Below are 23,620 nucleotides of genomic sequence, written 5' to 3' on the forward strand. Positions count from 1 at the left end.
GTAAGACTTATGCAAGTACGTCACAAGCCTATTCCATCCATTGTTTGAAAGTTTATTTACAAGACGTTCAATATCTGTAACAGCAGCATATAATAAAATCCATGATTCCAGAAGTGCTGCTTCCATGTTATTAAGGTCAGAATACTTGATCTACTGCTATTTCCTGAGATTCAAATATCTTGAAGTTTGCTGGGGGGAAGGGGAAAAAAATCAAGTTACCATAACTACATTGGTGCTTCTTGAAACTTAACTTCTTATCTTCTTTCTTAATGCTTAATGCCTTAATGCTTGCTTTTTAAAAGTTTGTAAAATAAGCACTAGCAACTTCAAAGGAGTTTGCCATACTAAGATATCTCTGTTCCTATGGTTACATAGAATTAAACCCTCACATTTGATTAAAGTTACGTGAATATTCTAGATCCAAGATTAGGGCACTTGATGGGGACACAAAGAGCCCGCTTCACACAGATTTGTAATGCTTTGTCCCAGGCCCTGAGGATTAAGTTCTGTTTAATACAACAAAAAAAGGAACCCTTTACACTTCACACGGAAGGCTACCGAGATTGCCTCTGATCGCTGAGTCTTAATGCTTCCATATTTAATTCCCTTAAAACTCAGCTTGGCTGTCTTCCAAGTGGCTGGGGTCGCTGAAAGTTTACTAGCTTAGTTATAAAGGAAAGGTTTTAAAAGCCATAGCTTGGTCTGAAAATCACAAATGTACCTAAGAGAATTACTGCCAGTTACGCAGAATAAGATTTCAGGGTTGTGTTACAAATAAATGGGAAGGTGGGGGGGGGGAACAAATTTTGTAATGCCCACTCTTAACTGAGTGCACTAGCTAGGGTGTCAGTGCTGCCTTTCAGCATCGTCCTTGTGGTAAGGATACAAAAAAAAGCATACAGTCTTTTATATTCTAATATTATCTTGTATCTACATTTTATACCGACTATATGTTATATTCATCTTTTATAGCCCACATTCTGTGAATAAAAACATATGAATGAAAAACCCTCTTACTAAAAATGCTCACTGAGAATTCTACACAGATGTATTCACAAGGCAGACTGGTCCAAATTCATGTTGTTACCCAAGGGCAAGAGTTCCAAAACAGGAACGGAGATTTATTTGTTTCTATTTAACAAGACTGTATTTACCACTTACTAGAACAAAAACAACAACAACAAAAAAGCCCCCAAAGCAGTTTAACAAAACAGTTAAAATACCAAAAACACCAACAGAAAACAAGCAAGTGACATGAAAGTTTAAAACAAACTTAAAACTGGTGAACAGCTAACATACTCCTGTGTTAGAATTATATGCCTAGGCAGGGCTTGCCGAAACAAAGTTCTTAGCAGGCACGGAAAACAATTCACTGAAGGCACCTGCGAAATATTAATGGGCAGGAAGTTCTCAAGAATGGGTGGTGCAACACTAAAGGACCCATTGCCTACAAAAGCAGGACAAGCATGACGTGGCACTTGCAAAAGCACAAGTCCTGCAGATCAAAATAGCAGAGCGGGCATGTTATTGGGTCATTTCCTTTTGGTATATAGAGGGTAGACAAGCTTCATGATTCCCTCCCTGGAAAGGTTTATCTGAATCTCAATCTTCCTTTGAATAGTATTAAAAACCCTTATATTCAGACACATTGTTAGCCACTATGGTGCTATGGGGCTGAAATTCTTGGGTATGGATTTTTCCTTGCGAGTACAGTAACCCCCCAACTCATGCAGGGGTTACATTCTGTGGAATGCACCAAAAGCCAAAATCTTATATAGTTAAGACACACTAGGTTCGGGGTGTGTGTGGAGTTTTTGACAAAGCCTTCTTACCCAAACGTCCGTCCACTTCTTATTTTTTTACATTTTTTTTGCCAAGCACATAAAGCTGAATACGCACAAATTAAATGTGCCTAAGTTGCGGGCTTAGGGATGCGGGTGGTGCTGTGGGTTAAACCACAGAATCTAGGACTTGCCGATCAGAAGGTCGGCGGTTCAAATCCCCGCGATGGGGTGGCTCCCATTGCTCAGTCCCAGCTCCTGCCAACCTAGCAGTTCGAAAGCACGTCAAAGTGCAAGTAGATAAATAGGAACCGCTCCGGTGGGAAGGTAAACGGCGTTTCCATGCGCTGCTCTGGTTCGCCAGAAGCGGCTTAGTAAGTTGCGGGCTTACTGTAATCATGCTTTATATATTGAACAGTTTATTTTTATCCCAGTCAAACACCAAACTCTTTGTTCCACCAAACAAAGAGTTTACAACAGATGGCAGCCCAAATAACGGTGACATTTGTATTGCAAAAGCAGGGGGCCAAAACATCTCTCACACTTACTATTTGATATGAAAAAACAAGACCTTACCTGTCTTCCACTGTTTTGTTAGATGGGTAGAATACTTTGAATGAAAAGCCACTTCTTGGGAAAGATCCCTGGAATGAGGGGGTAAGAAAGGATTTTAGTTTTTAAAGCTTGTCATTTGGATTTCTCAAGAACTTCTGAAGGGCTGTAGCTCAGCGGTACATCATCTACTTTGCATGCAGAAGGTTCAGTCTTCTACATCTCTATAAAGGCTTGGGAATATCCCATCTGAAACCTAGAGAGCAACTGATAGTCAACATAGACAACACAGACCAAATCTGACTCAATGTAAAACCAGCTTCCTGTGTTCTTGTTGCCACGGCAATAGAACCTTGATAAAATAGATTTAATGAGCAGGTAATGCCTGTCAGCTTCGCCTTTGAGCCGGTGCCAATGACTGGGCTCAACCTCTTCAGCCCCGACTGGGCCAGGCGAGCTGGAAAAGCACTCCCAGAGACCTTCCACTGCAGGGAGCAGGTCTAAGTGCTGTGGACTCACAACTTAGAGCTGTGAGCACCAAACTCAGTTCCAAAAGTCAGCGGAGCACAGCAGAGCATGAACCACACGAGCGACAGCTCTGAAGTATAACTTCTTTTATACTCTACAGCTGCTGCATAAACTAACTAAAGACTAATCAGAGATGCTGGACTACATGAGTGTTACAGCTGCTTGAGCAGTCACCTTATCTATATACAGATAACACTCAGACTCCCACAGGCTGGAGTGGAAGAAGCGATGAGCAAAATAAGCCCCCTCCTTTCTGAAACATTGTCAGCAGATTCTTGCAATGGGAGGGGTGAAACATCCTCAATGTCCCATGGCTGGGCTATCGCCTCACCTTGTGCAGGATGTCCCAGGAACTCTCTACACTTGCCTTTTGCTTTGAAACGCCAATTGCGTACGTGCCTGGATCTTTCCCAAAGGACCTAATTTAGATTCTGGAAAGGCTAAATCAGTAGCTTTCCCTATAACACAAGGCATCTCCAATTTGTTCAGCTTTACGGGGACACCTCTAAGAGGCTGATCCATGCCACTCTTTTCAAAGACACATTGTTCTAGCACCAGGCTAAAGTAGAATCTGAAACTCCACATTAACAAAACATTGTGCTGCTCGCAGAAGAATAAGTAGTATTCACCATCACCTGGCAGCATTTAATTTAAGAATAATAATGGAAGGAAGGAATGAAACTCAGGTACTTTCAGTTAACTTGGCATTTTTTGTTTTGGAAAAACTACTGTATTTTTTGCTCTGTAAGACTCACTTTTTCCCTCCTAAAAAGTAAGGGGAAATGTGTGTGCGTCTTATGGAGCGAATGCAGGCTGTGCAGCTATCCCAGAAGCCAGAACAGCAAGAGGGATGGCTGCTTTCACTGCGCAGCGATCCCTCTTGCTGTTCTGGCTTCTGAGATTCAGAATATATTTTTTCTTGTTTTCCTCCTCCAAAAACTAGGTGCGTCTTGTGGTCTGGTGCGTCTTATAAAACAAAAAATATGGTGAATAGATGTTTGTATTATATATCCATCAGAATGAGCGATGCTAAGTAGGAACAATCCCAACTAAGAGTGTGTACTAACAATACATTAAACACATTTTTTTTTCTTACTAGAGACTATTTTTCATCATGCTTACAGAGGGAAGAAAGGAAGGAAAGGGTGGATAGAGAGATAGGATCTTACGGGATTTATGCAGAGGCAATCAGTGTTGGTCACAGTGAACGGGTCATATTTGTCAGCAAAGACAATGAGATCCGGCAGAGGATAGGTTCTCAATGTATAGTCATAAGCCCAGTAGACAGGACTAACATTAAGGGGCAATGGAGTCAGATGACCTTGTGATAAAATAGTCTTTACAAACTGCAAGGCAAAGAACAAAGACACACAAATTACTTTGGTTTCCATTAGAAAGCAAAAACCTGTCTTCCAATCTCCTATATAAATCACAAAACCATCTTCCTTTCTAAATCTGGTAAACTAAGTCAGAATTGAGACTCATTCAAACCTCTGCAGTCTTGCAGGGTTGTGCGGTGACTTGGGGAACACTAAGGTAAAGGGACCCCTGACCATTAGGTCGAGTCGTGGGGTTGCGGAGCTCATCTCGCTTTATTGGCCGAGGGAGCCGGCGTACAGCTTCCGGGTCATGTGGCCAGCATGACTAAGCTGCTTCTGGCAAACCAGAGCAGCGCACGGAAACGCCGTTTACCTTCCCGCCAGAGCGGTACCTATTTATCTACTTGCACTGGTGTGCTTTTGAATTGCTAGGTTGGCAGGAGCTGGGACTGAGCAACAGGAGCTCACCCCGTCACTGGGATTCCAACCGCCGACCTTCTGATCGGCAAGCCTAAAGCTCAACGGTTTATACCACAGCGCCACCCGCATCCCTGGGGAACACTACTGTGGCCCAATGAAATTCCCATGCCACCAACAGCATCTGAAGTGATCTCTGAGGACCATGCTTTGGGGAAGCTATACTTTTCCAGAGCAGAGCAGCTGCAAGGCCTCTTGTATGGAAGATGGATTCCATTTGGAATCCAATTTAGTCATCAGAATCCATCCACACATTCCATTAACTATGGTATATTAAAAAGTTTCTACGGTATATGCAGAAGAAAGGAGTTGAAATTTCAGCACCTCTCTCTCTTTTCAATGAAGACTACTACTCCCTCGGTAGAACTCTTGTATACGTGTCCCATATTATTTGCACAGAAATGCACTGGAACAGAAAATAATTTCGGGTGTGCGAAGATTAAAATAAGGCGGCCACTTTAAACATACTGCATTCTTCCGGACACCCAAAGTTCCCCTTCTGCTCCTGCCCCGGCAGATTTGGAAGGGCATGTGGGGGGCAGCAGAGGAGGGAAATTCTCATTGTTGGAGCAGATATCTGCTTGCACAGTGTTAAATATCACCCAGAGTACAAGTGGGAGTCCACTCCTCTGTTAATCAGACACAAACAGCCTCAGCCCCAGTATACCTGAAGGAGCGTCTCCACCCCCATCATTCTGCCCGGACGCTGAGGTCCAGTGCCGAGGGCCTTCTGGCGGTTCCCTCACTGCGAGAAGCAAAGCTACAGGGAACCAGGCAGAGGCCTTCTTGGTGGTGGCGCCCGCCCTGTGGAACGCCCTCCCATCAGATGTCAAAGAGATAAACAACTACCAGACTTTTAGAAGACATCTGAAGGCAGGGAAGTTCAGGGAAGTTTTTAATGTGTGACATTTTAACGTATTTTTAATCTTTGTTGGAAGGCACCCAGAGTGGCTGGGGAAACGCAGGCAGATGGGCGGTGTATAAATAAATAACATAATAATAATAATAATAATAATAATAATAATAATAATAATAATAATAATATAATAATAATAATAATAATATGGTTTTCTCTGGGTGAGATCCAAATGCGGCAGTCCACTTGCACAGCCCATTTATTTAAAACGGCCCTGCAATCCTTGGATGAAAGGTAGTATAGGAGTTGAATAAAAAATAAAAGCAATGAAGAAATCTGCTTGCATATACTGTAAGGAGTTCAGTTTTCTCTTCTTCCCTCTCCAGCCCTCCCCATATCCTCCAAATCTGCTTCCTCCCCACACTTCAGAGCATGTGGAGGCAGGGGAGATGCAGAGGTAAGGAATGGAATGAGAAGCAGGCGCCTGATCACATCACACTGGATCTCTACCTCAATTTCTTACTCTATTACTAAAAATAACCGTGCTAGAATAATAGTAACGACCTAACCAGCCAAAGCTTATCCCCAAATGTTTCATGCTTTTTTTGCCTTACGTGATTAGAAATATCCAAGTTGCTGTTAGGAAAACGCACACAGTTCCGGCACATCTTATTTACCAGGTCTTCTCTAAAGATTATTATTTCCTGAGTGCAATACTGGACTCTGGAAGGAAGAAGCGCAATTTTATTTTTTCAGGGTGATTAAACAGGCATCCAGGAGAGACCATCAGCAGAAACACACACAGACTTCTCCCTGGATATACAGAGTATTAACCCTACACAAATATGTAGTATTATGTGTACTATTAATCTGACACATATTAAAGGTCTCAATTTAAAACAACTCTTTTAAATTGGGACGTTTACCTGCAAGGGTTTGTAGTGAAGACTGAAAATGGCACCTGCTGTTTGAACTCTTCAGTAATGTTTTCAGGAAGTGGTGGCCTGAAATAAATTTGTGTGGTATGTATTAGAAATAAATGTGTCTATTCTCAAAGTTGGATGTTTGAATGAATCACCTTAATTGTCAAGTCACAAGCATACCTTGGCAAAATTGAGCCTGGGCCAGGGTCTTCAGAGCCAGGAACAAACACAAATCGACTGCTATAAATAGATGAATACATATACTACATTTAACATAACTGATAAGTAAAAATCAAAGCATCAGTAAAGTAAATGGCAACATTACTCAAATGCAACCAGAGTTTTAGAAGTGGATGGCAGGCCACATAAACCTCCAGTTATGACAGGTGAATGAAAGGCTTTTGGGGGATTTTGTAGCTACCTAGGGATGCAGGTGGCACTGTGGGTTAAACCCCAGAGCCTTGGACTTGCCGATCAGAATGTTGGCGGTTCGAATCCCTGCGACAGGGTGAGCTCCCATTGTTCGGTCCCTGTTCCTGCCAACCTAGCAGTTCAAAAGCACATCAAAGTGCAAATAGATAAATAGGTACCGCTCCGGCGGGAAGCTAAACGGCGTTTCCGTGCGCTGCTCTGGTTCGCCAGAAGTGGCTTAGTCATGCTGGCCACATGACCCAGAAGCTGTACGCCGGCTCCCTCGGCCAATAAAGCGAGATGAGCGCCGCAACCCCAGAGTCGGCCACGACTGGACCTAATGGTCAGGGGTCCCCTTTACACTTTACCTAGGAGTTTCTAGCTAACAAAGGTACAGTCCCCATTGTCTCCCAAGACAGACAGGTTGCCAACAACAACAAAATATTTAAGTGTGGCTGAACAAAGGAGAATGAACTTTTTAGTAGCTGTTATCAAAATTCTGTATACAATACTTGGTGTGAATGGACCCAATTTTTCTTTCTTTCTTTAAGCGGGACTAAATTCTGCAGGGTGGAATGTTTTCTCTAACTGACAAATCTGAAGAACATCTTCTTCAGTAAGATTTTTTACCAAGCAAATAAAAACACAGCACATACCTCTTATGGATACTGGGGTACTCACAGATGATATTTGCAAGGGCTTTCAGTGAACCTAGAGGTACAACCATAAAAGCTTTCCTATGAAACTGCATAGTTATTCCTACATTTTCTCATCTTATCCACAGGTAACCAATATGCATCTTACATCGACAGCTGAACAACAGCTCTTATTTCCCCCCACCTTAAGTAACTAAACAAGTTGGTTATATTGTAAATGGCTTTGTGGAAGCTGTTTCTCACAATGCAAAGATCACTAAGGCAGTATTTTTATTACTGAAGCTAAGCAAGTTTAAATTGAGATATCAATTATAGCTGGGCAAAAACGTAGCTCCATTTCAGCCACTTCTGGGTGAAAAGCCCACTGAGAACCCTAGTTGGGGGGGGACGGACCTCTGCATATTCTAATAAACATGGCATTCTCTAGAATATGAGCCTGCTGCCATACGCTGCCCTCCAGCTTCAATCACTGTTGAAATGGGTAAACTCTTCTAATAATAATAATAATAATAATAATAATAAATTTTATTTATATCCCGCCCTCCCCAGCCGAAGCCGGGCTCAGGGCGGCTAACAACAATAAAACAATACAAAAGTACAACACAAACAACACTCTAAAATCATTCATTATAAAATTAATTAAATTCAAGCCACTGGCCACCATTGGGCTAGAGTTCTGTGAGGATTACAGAAGGAGGGGGTCAGACTGTGCCTTGGCCAAAGGCCTGGCAGAACAGCTCTGTCTTGCAGGCCCTGCGGAAAGATGTCAAGTCCCGCAGGGCCCTAGTCTCTTGTGACAGAGTGTTCCACCAGGTCGGAGCCACAGCCGAAAAAGCCCTGGCTCTAGTTGAGGCCAGCCTAACTTCTCTGTGGCCTGGGACCTTCAAGATGTTTTTATTTGAAGACCGTAAGTTTCTCTGTGGGGCATACCAGGAGAGGCGGTCCCGTAGGTACGTAGGTACGAGGGTCCTAGGCCGTATAGGGCTTTAAAGCTGGGAGGGGCTGCCGAGACCACATAACACTGGTCTTGAAAGACCTACATTGGCTCCCAGTATGTTTCCGAGCACAATTCAAAGTGTTGGTGATGACCTTTAAAGCCCTAAATGGCCTCGGTCCAGTGTATCTGAAGGAGCGTCTCCACCCCCATCGTTCTGCCCAGACACGGAGGTCCAGCTCTGAGGGCCTTCTGGTGGTTCCCTCCCTGCGAGAAGCCAGGTTAAAGGGAACCAGGCAGAGGGCCTTCTCGGTGGTGGCGCCCGCCCTGTGAAACGCCCTCCCGCCAGATGTCAAAGAGAACAATTACCAGACTTTTAGAAGACATCTGAAGGCAGACCTGTTTAGGGAAGCTTTTAATGTTTGATACATTACTGTATTTTAATATTTTGTTGGAAGCCGCCCAGAGCGGCTGGGGAAACCCAGCCAGATGGGCAGGGTATAAATAATAAATTATTATCATTATTATTATTATTACTACAACTAATAATATATTATAATGGAAACAGCTCAGTTGCCACCACATTCCACCAGCTTTATTCAAAGCATGTCAAGTTTGCACCAGTCACTTATTTATTTGTTTTATTTTTATTTTTTGATGGAACCCCTTATATGGGATTTTGTATATAAATTTTCCCTCGGCTCTTTTTGCTGGCCCATGTAGGACCAGCATGAATAGTTGGCCGTGGTGAATATTTGATGTTTTCTCCCCTTGTGATCTTGATTTATGGGCTACCACTAAAATGAAAGCTGCATTTTAAACAGTATTTTAACCTATATTTTAATCAACTGTTTGTTTGTTTTTAAAATGTTTTTACTGTATTTTGTATTTGGTGTCAGCCACTCTGAGCCCGGTCTTGGCCAGGGAGGGCGGGGTATAAATAAAATATTTATTATTATTATTATTATTATTATTATTATTATTATTATTATTATTATTATTTTAAAATAGCCTTATTTCCCATTCATGACAAATTCCCACCATGGATCTCTCTACAGAACGGTCTCTCAAATGTTTAAATAACACACAAACAGAAAAAACCACAAACTATTCACAACATGCAATACAGCAGCCGACTCCAAAGTACCTTTTAGAGACTGAATTTGGTTTTTTCCATATGGGGCAGAGGAAAAGTTCCCACAGAAGAAGAAGCAAGTTGGAGGCATAGAGGAATAACCTGGTTAGAGGAACAAGGAACGTCACTGACTTTTGGTTTGGTAGCACGTATCTTTTGTGTTGTTACATAGCGCTTCACATTTCAACCGAAGCCTTTAAGCGGTTGACAAATATGGGTCAAGAGAGCTACCTGAAAACATAATACGCAGCTTCTCCAAGACTTCTGCTTGGTCCAGCCAAACGTCCGAAAGGAACACAAACATGGCGTCCTCATTTTCTTCTTCCAGCTGTTTCAGTTTCGCAGAAGATTTTACAGAGGTCGAAGAAGGCCCTCCGAAGAAGTTTGTGTTTCCATAATACGCCCTACAGCATGAACAGCAAATGCCAGAAGGCTCCATTTAATAATAATAATAATAATAATAATAATAATAATAATAATAATAATAAAGTTTTATTTATACCCCGCCCTTCCCGGTTCAGAAAACCGGGCTCAGGACGGCTAACAACAAATTTAAAACACTTAATTAATGCAATAAAATACAGTATAAAACGTGGATAACAATAAATTCAGAATTCAAAAATCAGTTTTGGGGGGAAATCCATCCAATAAACATTAGATGATCACCAGGTCTAGCTGGCTAAGTTAGTCCTATTTGGGCCAGCGAGGAGACCAGGGGGGAATTACCGTATTTTTCCCTCTATAACACGCAGATTTTTTCTCCTAAAATGGAAGGGGAAATGTCTGTGCGTGTTATTGAGCGAATGTGTGGTCCCTGGAGCCGAAAAATCAGGCAAAAATCAAATCGCGCTTCACGGAGAAGGGAAATCTGAAAAGAGGAAGTGGCTGCTTTCCTGCATTCTGCCTCAGGGTCTTACTGCCCACCCTCCTCTGTTTCGTTGCTGTGTTTGCTGAAACGGAACAAAGAGCAGGGAAAGCCCCTCCCCTCCAGGCAAGCAGAGGGGAAAGCAGAGTGTCGTCTCTGTGCTCCGGTGCTGCTGAAAACATGCAGGAGGGAGAGAGAGAGAGAGAGAGAGAGAGAGAGAGAGCGCTGGCTGGCTTGGGTGAGGGAAAACTTTTGCCTTCCTTTCCTCCCTCCCGTTATACCCCTCTCCTGCATTCTTAGCCAGCTGCTTCTCTGCACACCCCTCTCATGTCCCTTCTTTGTTTTTCCTTCGCTCCCCACTTAAAATGTGGTTACAAAGCATAGATCCACATGGATCCTCAGGATCTTTGCATTGGGTCACCCCAAATTCACCATCAGATCACATAGCATGTCCATGGCTACAGCCTGCACCAAAAAAATCACGCACCCACTGTTGCCTGGGGCTGCAATGGTGCAAAAACGTGGTTACAAAGCATGGATCCACAGGGATTCTCAGGATCTTTGCATTGGGTCACCCCAAATTCACCATCAGATCACATAGCATGTCCATGGCTACAGCCTGCACCAGAAAAATCACGCACCCACTGTTGCCTGGGGCTGCAATGGTGCAAAAACGTGGTTACAAAGCATGGATCCACATGGATCCTCAGGATTTTTGCATTGGGTCACCCCAAATTCACCATCAGATCACATGTCTGTGGCCACAGCATGAAGCACAAAAATGATACATCCACTGTTTCATTCAGAATGTTTTTTCCCTTGTTTTCCTCCTCTAAAAACGATGTGCGTGTTATGGTCAGGTGCGTGTTATAGAGCGAAAAATACGGTAGCTGTGGGATCCCAGAGTGGGTAATCTTCATAAAAAGGGGAGGGGGAGGGAAGGAAGGGGAATAAAAGATCAGGCTAAGTTCATATTGAAAGCTAGGCGGAATAGCTCTGTCTTACAGGCCCTGCGGAAGGAAGTTAAGCTCATTCCTCTCCCAGATCACGTTCTCAGTTTGTCGCTTGTTGCTTGCAAAGAGTTTAATTTAAATGAGGGTCTGTAGCTTCCAGCATTGATCACTGACTCCCCAACCCAGCTCACTATGCCCCTCACCTGCATAAAGTTTCTGAAATGCAATTTTTTGCTGATAATAATCCACATTACAAAATCCACCCCAACATCAGTTCCTCAAGAAATTAAAAAAACTGCATACTCTTACACCTAAGATTTTCCTTCAGAACAGTGGAGCAGAATGAAAATTAATAGTTTTATAGTTTTTTACCTAGTTGTTGTAGAAGGCTCCGTAGGGGGGAAGCCAAATGCGTTGACGTGAAATATTTCATCTTCATACCAGCCTAGGAAATAAGATTAGCATGCTTTTTTTTCCAAATTCAAAAAAATCATGGTATGCTTTAAACCTATCACTCCCGGACTCACTACCAGGGAGAAGAGTCGGAGGAGGAAGATTGGAAGAAATTTAAAGACTATTTGCAGAAATATTGTAAAATTAATGAATGCTAAAATGATGTTGGATTGGATTTAAGCGGACTTAGTAACAAGATCAATAAGAACATGTAAAAATGGTTTCATAATGGATGAAAATATAAAGCTGTAATATGTTGAGATATTGAGTTAAGTTTAAAGAAAGAGGGTAAGGATTTGCTGTATTAATTATGTGAAGGGGAATACTAAAAAGGGAGGCGTGAGGAGGTCAGAGAAACAAGCTAAGGAGAATTTTAAAAATTTGAAAAATTGATTTGTTTTTAATTATTTTTTGGGTTTGTTGTGTTTTATGTTTTCTTGTATTCTTTGTATTTTTGTATTTTCTTTTTTGTTTTCTTTCTTTGTACTTTTGTTGTTTTGAAATTTCTGTCTTTTTAAAAAAAAATTTAATAAATATCTTTTAAAAAAAAAATAAACCTATCACTCCCATTGATACTACATCTTCCACCGAAGCCGCCAGGCTCTCTGAACATATTTTACATTATTTTTCTCCCAGGTTCTCAAATGTGTAAATAATACACGAACAGAAAAACCACAAGCTAATCGCCTACTGATTCATAAATGCAATAAAGGAGCGGCTCCCCAAGTACCTTTTAGCAAGTGAATTTTGTTTTTTCCATATGGGACAGAGGAAAGTTGCCACACAAGAAGCAGCAAATTGGAAGCATGGAGGAATAACCTGGTTAGAGGGATGTCTTACTCAAGGAGGCCCACCTAGAGGTCTGCTTATGATCACTGCAGTGCCAGATAAAAACTTTTCTGTTTTCCTGGATTTTGAAGAACAGCTAAGTGTATTTTTTTATTTATTTAGAGCCCTTAGATTTTACCATCTATTTAAATGGGAAATTTGTAGATCTTTTAGGACTGGTGTTATATGGTCCTGGAGGCAGCTCCCAGTCACTAGTCTAGGTGCCTTTGGCACCCAAGATAGATATTTTAGGACCCACTCTCTTGTCTGGATTATAATCCATTTTAATTGTTTTTAATATTGGATGTTTAAATTGTTATAACACACCCTTGGATATCATGATGAAGGGCTGGTTAATAATAATAATATAATAAAGGTAAAGGGACCCCTGACCATTAGGTCCAGTCGTGACTGACTCTGGGGTTGCGGCGCTCATCTCGCTTTATTGGCCGAGGGAGCCGGCGTACAGCTTCCGGGTCATGTGGCCAGCATGACTAAGCCGCTTCTGGTGAACCAGAGCAGCGCACAGAAACGCTGTTTACCTTCCCGCCAGAGCGGTACGTATTTATCTACTTGCACTTTGAGGTGCTTTCGAACTGCTAGGTTGGCAAGAACTGGGACCGAGCAACGGGAGCTCACCCCGTCGTGGGGATTCAAACGCCGACCTTCTGATTGGCAAGTCCTAGGCTCTGTGGTTTAACCCACAGCACCACCGGCGTCCCCAATAATATAATAATTAATAATAACACATAAGTTGTTGAGTACAATCTGTACTCTGCTGGAGTGTATGGATTGTGTACACAACTTCTATATGAATAGGTTCTGTTCAAAGCCTTAGAACAACACCTAGGCAGTGTCCTCTGGTACAATTCTCTCCTCTCCACCCACCCTTATCTGTTCAGATCCCTGGATTTATCATGCAAAGAGAGCCAGTAGTTATATCAGCTGAACAAGTCTGACCTTACTGAAAAGAGTGAAGCTTGAGAAGAAGAAAAATGATCTGGCTTACCTTCTGTTAAAACGAAACATGACTCTGTGTATAAGCCACTGTGGAACTGGTACCAAACTGTTAAGGAAGATATTCTTGCTATGTAGGCAGCACTATAGAAATGATTCTATTTATTCTAATCAAAGCAAATGAACAGCTGTGGGTCAAAACACAGACTTTAGGCAAGGCTGTGAATATTCTTTGCACCTGCATTTCTCCACATTAAAGCCAACAGTCTAAATTTTTCCATGTATTGGTTAAAACAGAACAATAACATTTAGGCCTTCATACTGTTGTAAAAATGCAAATTGGCCAGCAGAAAGCTCATATACAAAAATATTGGGGGGTTTTGTCAGCTGAGTAGCAAGTGCAGGAACAGAAAACTTCCATTTCTAGGTGAATCTCCAGGAAGACGGTTATGGTGACTACAGCTGTGTGCGATCATGGCAAGTTGATAGTTAGAAAGACAAAAAGGCAGCTGTGTAAGCACTGTTGGGTGGGAAGAACTATATTTTTAATTAAACCTTTCCAGCTGTTTGGCTGCAAAAGCAGCAACACTCAGTGTCTGGCCATTTGAAACAGAGGAGACAAGTGAGGACTAGGTACTGTACAGGAATGAATTGCCCCAGTCCACAGGGTTAACAACTAAAAATCAACATGTGAAAAAAACGAAAAGGGAGTTGGAGAAAGGAAAACTTTGTAGCAGCAAATTATTATTATTATTATTATACCCTATACAATGATTAAACTACAGGTAGGAAAAAAGAATTGGGGGAAAAAACAAGTAGAAAGTCCACAAAGAAAAGCAAAAGGGGAAATATGAGTTTATCTCACTGTTCAGTCTCTTTTCTTACTTAGGATGCATGTAAAAGGATATTGCTTTACTAATGTCCAGCTGGACAACTCCTGTTGGATCTTCCAAGAAAAATTTTCCCTTAAAAATATGAATAAAATAAATTAGGGCCAAGCCATTCAGCTTCAAAACACTCCCCTTGAGGTCATGCAACTGTAAAAAACTACACTTCTGCTTATATTAGTTGAATATTTTGGACCATTCCCCTGGTCACATTTTAACACAAATCATGTGCATCGCCACCAGAACACCAAACAGCAAAGTCATCTTAAGAGCCGTTGCTACGGCCCAGCTTACCTCTTTCAGCTGGGTTATCATCCCCAGAACGATAACTTCCTTAACTTTAGCTGAGTTCCCCAAGAGAGTTTCTATAGTTTTCAGCTACAATCAGAGATAAATAAATTAAATTAGTTAAGGCCTGCGTTTCCCAGATTCAAAAATTAGCTACACAGCCCTTAGAGCTACTTTACCCCCTTTGAATGTCAGTCCCTGGTGCCCTACTGCAAACGGCTTTCAGCGGTTTTAAAAGACTCCTTAGTTTGTCCTTAGTTTGCTCTCGTGGGACGTGGGTGGTGCTGTGGTCTAAGCCACAGAGCCTAGGACTTGCCGATCATAAGGTCGGCGGTTCGAATCCCTGCCACGGGGTGAGCTCCCGTTGCTCGGTCCCTGCTCCTGCCAACCTAGCAGTTCAAAAGCACGTCAAAGTGCAAGTAGATAAATAGGTACCGCTCCGGCAGGAAGGTAAACAGCGTTTCCGTGCGCTGCTCTGGTTCGCCAGAAGCGGCTTAGTCGTGCTGGCCACATGACCCGGAAGCTGTACACCGGCTCCCTCGGCCGATAAAGCGAGATGAGTGCTGCAACCCCAGAGTCGGCCACGACTGGACCTAATAGTCAGGGTTCCCTTTACCTTTACCTTTAGTTTGCTCTCAGGAAAAATGGGAGCTGCTGTTTGAGAAACGCATGCCCCAAGTCTCCAAAAGGCCTTTGTGTTGCAAGGTGCAGGATATAAATTCTGTAAATATTTAAGTAAGTAAGTAAATGAAAACATTTTAAATTTTACCTGGAATTTACTTCTGCTTTCCTCTGCAGGCGCACCAATAGCAGATGGTGTGAACAGTTCGTGCCTATGCGTTCTCTGCACAGTGGGAAATACAAGCCAGGTAGCAAGGGAAAGCACCGTGCAGTTATGGTTAAAACATTTCCCCCCGTGCAATGATGCCCTCAAGCTGTTATCCCACATTAACCACGGTCCTAGCCTACTATGGTTGGGATATGTGCTTTACAAGCTTGGTGGTAAAACGAAACGATGTTCCACATCTACAAAGTTAATTATTTGGAAGGAAACTGCAGCTGCTTGCTTAACATATAATTGTTGTTGTTGTTGTTGTTTAGTCATTTAGTCGTGTCTGACTCTTCGTGACCCCCTGGACCAGAGCACGCCAGGCACTCCTGTCTTCCACTGCCTCCCGCAGTTTGGTCAAACTCATGCTGGTAGCTTCGAGAACACTGTCCCACCATCTCGTCCTCTGTCGTCCCCTTCTCCTTGTGCCCTCCATCTTTCCCAACCTCAGGGTCTTTTCCAGGGAGTCTTCTCTTCTCATGAGGTGGCCAAAGTCTTGGAGCCTCAGCTTCACGATCTGTCCTTCCAGTGAGCACTCAGGGCTGATTTCCTTCAGAATGGAGAGGTTGGATCTTCTTGCAGTCCACGGGACTCTCAAGAGTCTCCTCCAGCACCATAATTTAAAAGCCAAGAAAACTCCATGGACAAAGACAACATATAATTAACTCGTGGAATTTGCTGCCACAGCATGTGGTGGCAGCCACTATTACAGATAGTTTTAAGATGGGAATAAGCCAAATTCGTGAAGGAAGAGGACACTATCAGCAGCTGTCAGCCATGGCAGCTAAGTGGAACCTCCTTGTCCAGGGGTAGCATACCTTGCAATATCAGTTGCTGGAGGGCAAACAGCACAGAAACGCTACTGCCCTCAAGTCCTTCTGTGGGCACTGGGAGTATCTGAGTGGCCACTGTGGGCATAGGATGCTAGGCTACATGGGTCCTTGGGTCCGATTCAGCAGCACTCTTGTCGTGTACTTATGGCATTAACATGTATCTGATAGAGTATTTCCTCCCTTTATCTTACCTGCTGCAAGATGATGTAGCGCTCACGAAACAGTTCTGCTTTATCCCTGGCAGAGCCGAATAAATTTGGAGCCGAATGGCCAGTCATTGAGAGGCTGAAATCAATTTTTACAGAGACTTGTGTAAAGGTGGATTTTAAGTGAGCACAAAAAGTGTGCATTAATAATAATACGGGACCGCCTCTCCTGGTATGTCCCATGGAGGACCTTCAGGTCCACAAATGACAACATTTTGGAGGTCCCAAAGTTGCAAGGTGGTTAGATTGGTCTCAACTAGGGACAGGGCCTTTTCAGTACTGGCCCCGACTTGGTGGAACGCTCTGTCACAAGAGACCAGGGCCCTGTGGGACTTGACATCTTTCCGCAGGGCCTGCAAGACAGAGCTGTTCCGCCTGGCCTTTGGTTTGGACTCAGTCTGACCCTTATGTTTCCCTCCCCTGATGGTTTTGATCTATGGGCTACTTTTAAAACAAGGCTGCATTTTAAATTGTATTTTAACCCATATTTTAAATTGGGTTTTTTTCTTTTCTTTTCTTTTCTTTTCTTTTCTTTTCTTTTCTCCCCTTATTATGTTTTCATCATACTTTTACTGGTGTTAGCCGCCCTGAGCACAGCTCTGGCCAGGGAGGGCGGGGTATAAATAAAATTTTATTATTTATTATTATTATTATTAATAATAATAATAATAATAATAATACGCTGCCCATCTGACTTCCCCAGCTGCTCTGAGCGGCTTACACAATAAATAAAACATAATAAAGCATCAAACATTAAAAACTTCCCGATACAGGGCTGCCTTCAGATGTCTTCTAAAAGTTATATAGTTCATTATCTCCTAAACATCTGAAGGGTGTTCCACAGGGAGGGTGCCACTACCGAGGCGGCCTTCTGCCTGGTTCCCTGTAACTTCACTTCTCGCAGTGAGGGAACCGCCAGAAGGCCCTCGGCGCTGGACCTCAGTGTCCAGGCTGGATGATGGGGGTGAAGACACTTCTTCAGGTATACTGGGCAGAGCCCGTTTAGGGCTTTACAGATCAGCAGCAACACTTTGAATTGTGCTCAGAAACACACTGGGAGCCAATGAAGATCCTTTAGGACCGGAAATATATGGTCTCGGCGGCTGCTCCCAGTCACCAGTCTGCCACATTCTGTATTAGTTGTAGTTTCCGAGTCACCTTCAAAGGTAGCCCCATGCAGAGCGCATTGCAGTAGTCCAAGCGGGAGATAACCACAGGATGCACCACTCTGGCAGGACAGTCTGTGGGCAGGGAGGGTCTCAGCCGGTGTACCAGGTGGAGCTAGTAGACAGCTGCCCTGGACATAGAATTGACCTGCGCCTCCGTGCTAAAATAGGGAACTAGGAAACCTTTGCATATTATAAGTCAAACCTGGTCTGAGGAAATAGGGAAACAATTGTTGGGATGCAAGCTGTTCAGAAACTGCAAAGAAAACTTACGGGAGAAACTTCTTTCTTTCAGAATTGTAAACGTATCTGGGGATATCAAATGCTCCAATAATGTTGAAAATATGTTCCCTGGGGGTTAAAACAAAGACATACACAGTAAGGCACATACATATGAATGCATTTTAAAGGGGGGGGGAATCACTTTAAAAACAATTTGATTCATTATCCTACTGTATCTTATTCATGTATTTTCACATTTACAAGAAAATCACTTTACATTTGCTTGAACAGCGAGAATACAGTTACTTTGATTTTCAATTTATTCTAGCAGATGCAAATAAAACAGCTTCCCTCGGGGTTCAAACACTCCCCTGGCACAGCTCAAGGAGTTCAGAAGCTTTCCCTTCTGCTTTTGATTAACCAGTTTGTTGCGTCCTAAGAAGATCAAAAAAGCCCTGTTGCATGAGAGCAAAGGCCTATTTTCTCACAGTAGCAAACCATTTGCCTATATACAAAGCACACAAACTGAATTATTAGCACAACAGCACTCTCTGATTCCCAGCAAGTGACCAGGAGCATGCCACCTCTGAGGCAATACAGTGGTACCTCTGGTTGCAAACAGGATCCGTTCCGGAGGCCCGCTCGCAACATGAAAAGAACGCAACCCGCAGCAGCGCGTCTGCGCATGCACGGGTTGTGATTCGGCACTTCTGCGCATGTCATTTTGCGAGTCTGCGCATGCGCGAGTAGCAAAACCTGGAAGTAACCCTTTCCAGTACACCCGGGGCGCCGTGGGACGTAACCTGAAAGAACGTAACATGAAGCAGACGTAACATGAGGTACGACTGTACAGCCACCCTGACTAGTAGCCATTGATAGCAGTATCCTCCATGAATTTGTCTAAGACTCCTTTAAATCCATTCAGGTGGATTACCATTACTGTCTCCTATGACAGCAAGTTCTATAGTTTAAGTGTGCACTGTATGAAGAATAACTTCTTTTTCTCCTTCCTAAATTTCCAAACATTCATCTTCTTTGGATATCCCCTAAGTTGCAGTGTGATGACTGACAGAGGGGGTGTTTAGTTGTCCACTCCTGGACAAACTGTGATTTATCTTACTGATGGTTAGTGAAACTAAGCCACGGTTTATGAAGATGGCTTGCTTTCGCTAACCACAGCTAAATGAGCCATAGTTTATGGTTCAGATTACAAGCTTAGTGCTCTCCTACCTGCCCTCGGATTGATTTTACATGCAAGTAGAACATCTGAATAGGACTTAAGCCAAAGAGCATTCCAGACTTACTGGGCTGTAGATAGATAATTTATTACGGTCGGAGACCAGCTTATAAAACACACTTAGGGGTACATTCCCAGAAAGAAAACAAACAGTTAAAACAATGTACAAGAATAAATTTAAAATTTATAAATGTGATAAGCATATAGACACTTAAAACTTTAAGATAAGCTACCGCATAGATGTGACCCAGAGTCACCCATGGAACCGAGTTTGGGGATTTTGTTCACGAACTAGTTTGAGTCGGGGGATGGTCTGCGCCTACAGATCTGTACACAGAATCTGGCGACCATCCGGGTCGTCTTATGATCTTTGCCTAACAGGAAAAGGCTGGGCTGTATCCAACTAAGTCAGAGGTAGAATCTACACACATATAAAAACTGTCCTGAAAATGCATTTTTAAAAATACATTGAATTTTCCTTAAGGCGCATCATTGCCATCTATATGGCATCACCTTGTATATTGCACTTAAAACACACTTAATTTTTTTATTTATGGCTGTATAGCTGAGTCCTCTATCTCATTTAAATAACTGACAGTCAAGTTCATGGATTTTAAAAAATATATTCTTTTTTATTATTATTTTTTGCTTTTCTGTATAATCATACCATCAATGCATACTGTGTTACAGTCAAGCACAAGGTAATAAGAAAAGAAAAATAACTTAAATATAACATGTATGTATATGAGCAATAATCGCAACATAACTTATTCCTCCGCTCTTATATACATTGACGTTAACTCCCCTTTCACTCTTTCCCTGGTTTCCTATATGGTATCTTTTCAAACTGCATTTTCTTACTCTACTAAATTGTTTCCATTGCTATACACTATCCCACTTTGTCACCTCTACTGCTGAGTATTTATACAGCCTGTTGCACTTATTTTCTTGTTATAGTATTTTTCCATATAACCTATATATATTGTCAAATCTTCTTATAGTTTCTTATTGTCCTTATTTCCTAATCTGTTTGTCATGCTGGCGAGTTCTAAATAATCTAATATTTTAAGGTGCCATTCTTCCTGTGATGGTACCACATTTGTTCTCCACGTTTGTGCTACCAGAGTTCGGGCCGCTGTAGTCACAAACATCCATAATGTAGTGGGATTTCTGCTGTTATTATTCCCAGAAGGAAAGCTTCTGGGTTTTTAGGAAACGTTCTTTTAAACATTTTCTTCCCAATGCTATCAGCTAATGATCTCTGGTAAAAGCCACGCAGACATGCCATTTTAATGTAAGAACAAGATTACAATTGCTCAGAGTCTAAAGAAGGGGCTAGCGCTAAGGAGTTTTACATCTGAAATATCAGCAGGGAGGGCTACAAATGGCAATTAACTGAATTTGATGGCAGAAATGTTCCCGGTGGTTTGATTACTCCTCTATGTGAATTGATGCCGACTTACATGGTCTCATCTAAGGACTGGCTGCATTCCAGGACTGCTGCTTCGACCATGGATCTTTCAATCATATTACATGTCACTGAAGAGAACAATTCAAAAGGTTAAAATGGTTTACAGATTCTTTGTTGAAAGAAAATTATACGAAGATGATGTATAGATGGTATATGACACCAGTGCAGTTAGGAAAAATGAATAAAACTAGCTCAAATATGTGTTGGTAGTGTAAGGAAAAGGAGGGGACATTTTACCATTTGTGGTGGGATTGTAATGAAATTTTTAAAAATTGGGAAATGATATACAGTGGTACCTTGGGTTAAGTACTTAATTCGTTCCGGAGGTCCGTTCTTAACCTGAAACTGTTCTTAACCTGAAGCACCACTTTAGCCAATGGGGCCTGCTGCCGCCGCCGCGCCGCTGGAGCACAATTTCTGTTCTCATCCTGAAGCAAAGCACTTAACCCGAGGTACTATTTCTGGGTTAACGGAGTCTGTAACCTGAAACGTATGTAACCTGAAGCGTACATAACCTGCAGCGTATGTAACCCGAGGTACCACTGTACAATGAATTGAAGAAAATGTTCCATCTAACATTTGCTAAAAAACCTGAAGCATTTTCCATCTAACATTTGCTAAAAAACCTGAAGCATTTTTGTTAGGGATTGTAGGAAAAGACCTGCCAAAGAAGTTGAAAAATATCTTCATGTCTGCAACAACGGTGGCCAGAGTCTTAATAGCACAAGGATGGAAGAACGAGGAAATCCCGACTAAAGAATTATGGCAAGAGAAACTGATGGACTGTGCAGAATTGGCAAAACTGACACATAAACTACGGGACAAGGATAACTGTGACTTTAAAGATGAATGGGAACCTTTTACAAAGTACAAAGTATCCAACAAAATGAATTGGACTCCTTGGCAGGCTTTGAATAAACACTCACAAACTTTTTATTGATAATAACCAGTTGGATTAATGAAGGATTTATACAATTTTGTAACATGCAGAGAATAGCATTTCTAGAGAAACCAGAGGCTGGAACTGAGGGAAGTCAGGGTGGGGTGATGTTTTATGGGAGGGAGGAGGGGAAATTAAGGATGATATGTTTTAAGATAATATGTTTTGTTTAAATTCCTAATAAAAATTTTTTTAAAAAAAGATTAAAATGGTAACCTATGCATCTGCAGGCTACAGAAGTATTTCACAAAGCTTTTTAAAATACCTTTGCTTCAAGAGAAATCATAATAGAATTACAATCTTATTAGCAACGAGAAGCTAACTGGAACATAAGGCTCTATTTGCTGGTTGCACATGCAGCCTTCTGACCCAAAGTTCTGCCCCTCCCATCTATTGTGCTAATTATTAGATCCATAGAACTTTAACACACTTGATTATCATGAGCATCACAGCCACACAAGGACACCACAAAACTCATAAGAATCCAACTTTCCTTTCTCTTCAAAGCATTTAAGATAACCAAAACTCTACTTACAAGGCTGCTTTTCAACAGCATCAATTATATTTTCTATCATATCTTCAAGCTCCGCTTCACTAACTGTCTGGAGAGCTTCTGTGAGATACTTGGTAGCTTCTCTGATTAAAGAATAAATAACAAAATTAGTCAATATGTGATTGAAACGATTGTAACAATGCACATGACGATGGCATACAGACGTGAACCTGAACACGAAAACTGCCCCCAATTGAATCATTAGTTTGTCAACTAAAATACAGTCATACCTTGGCTCTTGAACGTAATCCGTTCTGAAAGTCCGTTCAACTTCCGAAAACGTTCAAAAACCAAGACGCAGCTTCCGATTGGCTGCAGGAGCTTCATGCACTCAACTGGAAGCTGCGGAAGTCGCGTCGGGCGTTCGGCTTCCAAAAAAGTTCGTAAACCAGACACAACTAAACGACTAAACAACAAGAAAATTGACATTCTTTACAGCTTATGCTGTAAGCCACCCTGTGATATTTGGGCGAAGGGCAGCATATAAATTAAGTAAGTAAGTAAGTAAACAATTTTTTTTTTCCTTTTACTTTAAGCATATACTGGTTTGCAACACTATTTTGATGTCTGGTTTAGCAAGGTGCCACGAAACACATCAGGAATTGCTTCTTCAACCTGCAACGATCCCACCTCGCCTCTGGCAAGCCCAAAGCATCACCCCCTTCTCACAGAGCTGACAGCAAATCAAGGGAAGGAATAAGGTTGTTCTGGGATTTCAACCTCTTAAAAGGCAGGGAAGAACCCTTGAAGCATCGCAACCCCTTGTAGTCCCAAAACATCTGGAGGGCCGAGTTTGGGGGTGCCTGTCTTTGTCAGTTGGCCACCTGATGAGCCACAGGGGGGAGGCGGCGCCCGCGTGTGCGTTCACACGTTCACCCCTACACGTGTACACCCACCCCTTCATGCAAGGGGCGGGGTGGGTTGGGGGGGCAGAGTCTTGCTTCCCACCCACCCCGCCCCGGGGGGGTGTTTCTGTCAGAGAGGGGGCCCCTTCTTTGCCTGCTACTCACGCGCGGAGCAGCAAGCCGTGCATCTGGAAGGCGGTGCCCGCTTTGCCCCTCAGCTTCTCCGCGTGTGCCTGGGGCTGCGTTCACACGTTCACCCCTACACGTGTACACCCACCCCTTCATGCAAGGGGCGCGGTGGGTTGGGGGGCAGAGTCTTGCTTCCCACCCCGCCCCGCCCCGGGGTCTTTGCCTGCTACTCACGCGCGGAGCAGCAAGCCGTGCATCTGGAAGGCGGTGCCCACTTTGCCCCTCAGCTTCTCCGCGGCCATCTTGGGCGCTTTTCCCGCCAACGGCGAGGCCGCCGCCCCTTCGCGAGGAGGGAAGGCCCGCCGCGGCGGCGCCTCCGCTTCCCT

At 42.8% G+C, this 23,620-nt stretch overlaps 1 protein-coding gene across 4 annotated transcripts; it reads right to left on the reverse strand.

Moving 5' to 3' along the window:
* Nucleotides 1-31: 31 nt before the first annotated feature.
* POLE2 (DNA polymerase epsilon 2, accessory subunit) lies at nucleotides 32-23,563 on the reverse strand. 4 transcript variants are annotated; one of them, XM_053384363.1, is made up of 19 exons: nucleotides 23,469-23,563; nucleotides 22,243-22,343; nucleotides 20,760-20,835; nucleotides 18,111-18,188; nucleotides 16,657-16,750; nucleotides 15,573-15,647; nucleotides 14,810-14,893; nucleotides 14,545-14,593; nucleotides 13,681-13,737; nucleotides 11,763-11,835; nucleotides 9,804-9,976; nucleotides 9,585-9,674; nucleotides 7,504-7,558; nucleotides 6,617-6,676; nucleotides 6,440-6,517; nucleotides 6,128-6,236; nucleotides 4,031-4,207; nucleotides 2,358-2,425; nucleotides 32-189 (listed from the first exon to the last, which is right to left on the reverse strand). In XM_053384363.1, the coding sequence occupies exons 1-19, from the start codon at nucleotides 23,534-23,536 to the stop codon at nucleotides 171-173; spliced, it is 1,584 nt and encodes a 527-aa protein (XP_053240338.1). In that variant the 5' UTR covers nucleotides 23,537-23,563; the 3' UTR covers nucleotides 32-170. The 4 variants fall into 4 exon arrangements, with proteins under 4 accessions (XP_053240338.1, XP_053240419.1, XP_053240512.1 ...); XM_053384444.1 differs by lacking the exon at nucleotides 23,469-23,563 and adding an exon at nucleotides 23,271-23,327; XM_053384537.1 differs by lacking the exon at nucleotides 9,585-9,674.
* Between the last annotated feature and the right edge of the window lie 57 nt (nucleotides 23,564-23,620).

Source organism: Podarcis raffonei, chromosome 1 (assembly GCF_027172205.1).
Source record: "Podarcis raffonei isolate rPodRaf1 chromosome 1, rPodRaf1.pri, whole genome shotgun sequence".
In the NCBI taxonomy this organism is placed as follows: domain Eukaryota; kingdom Metazoa; phylum Chordata; class Lepidosauria; order Squamata; family Lacertidae; genus Podarcis; species Podarcis raffonei.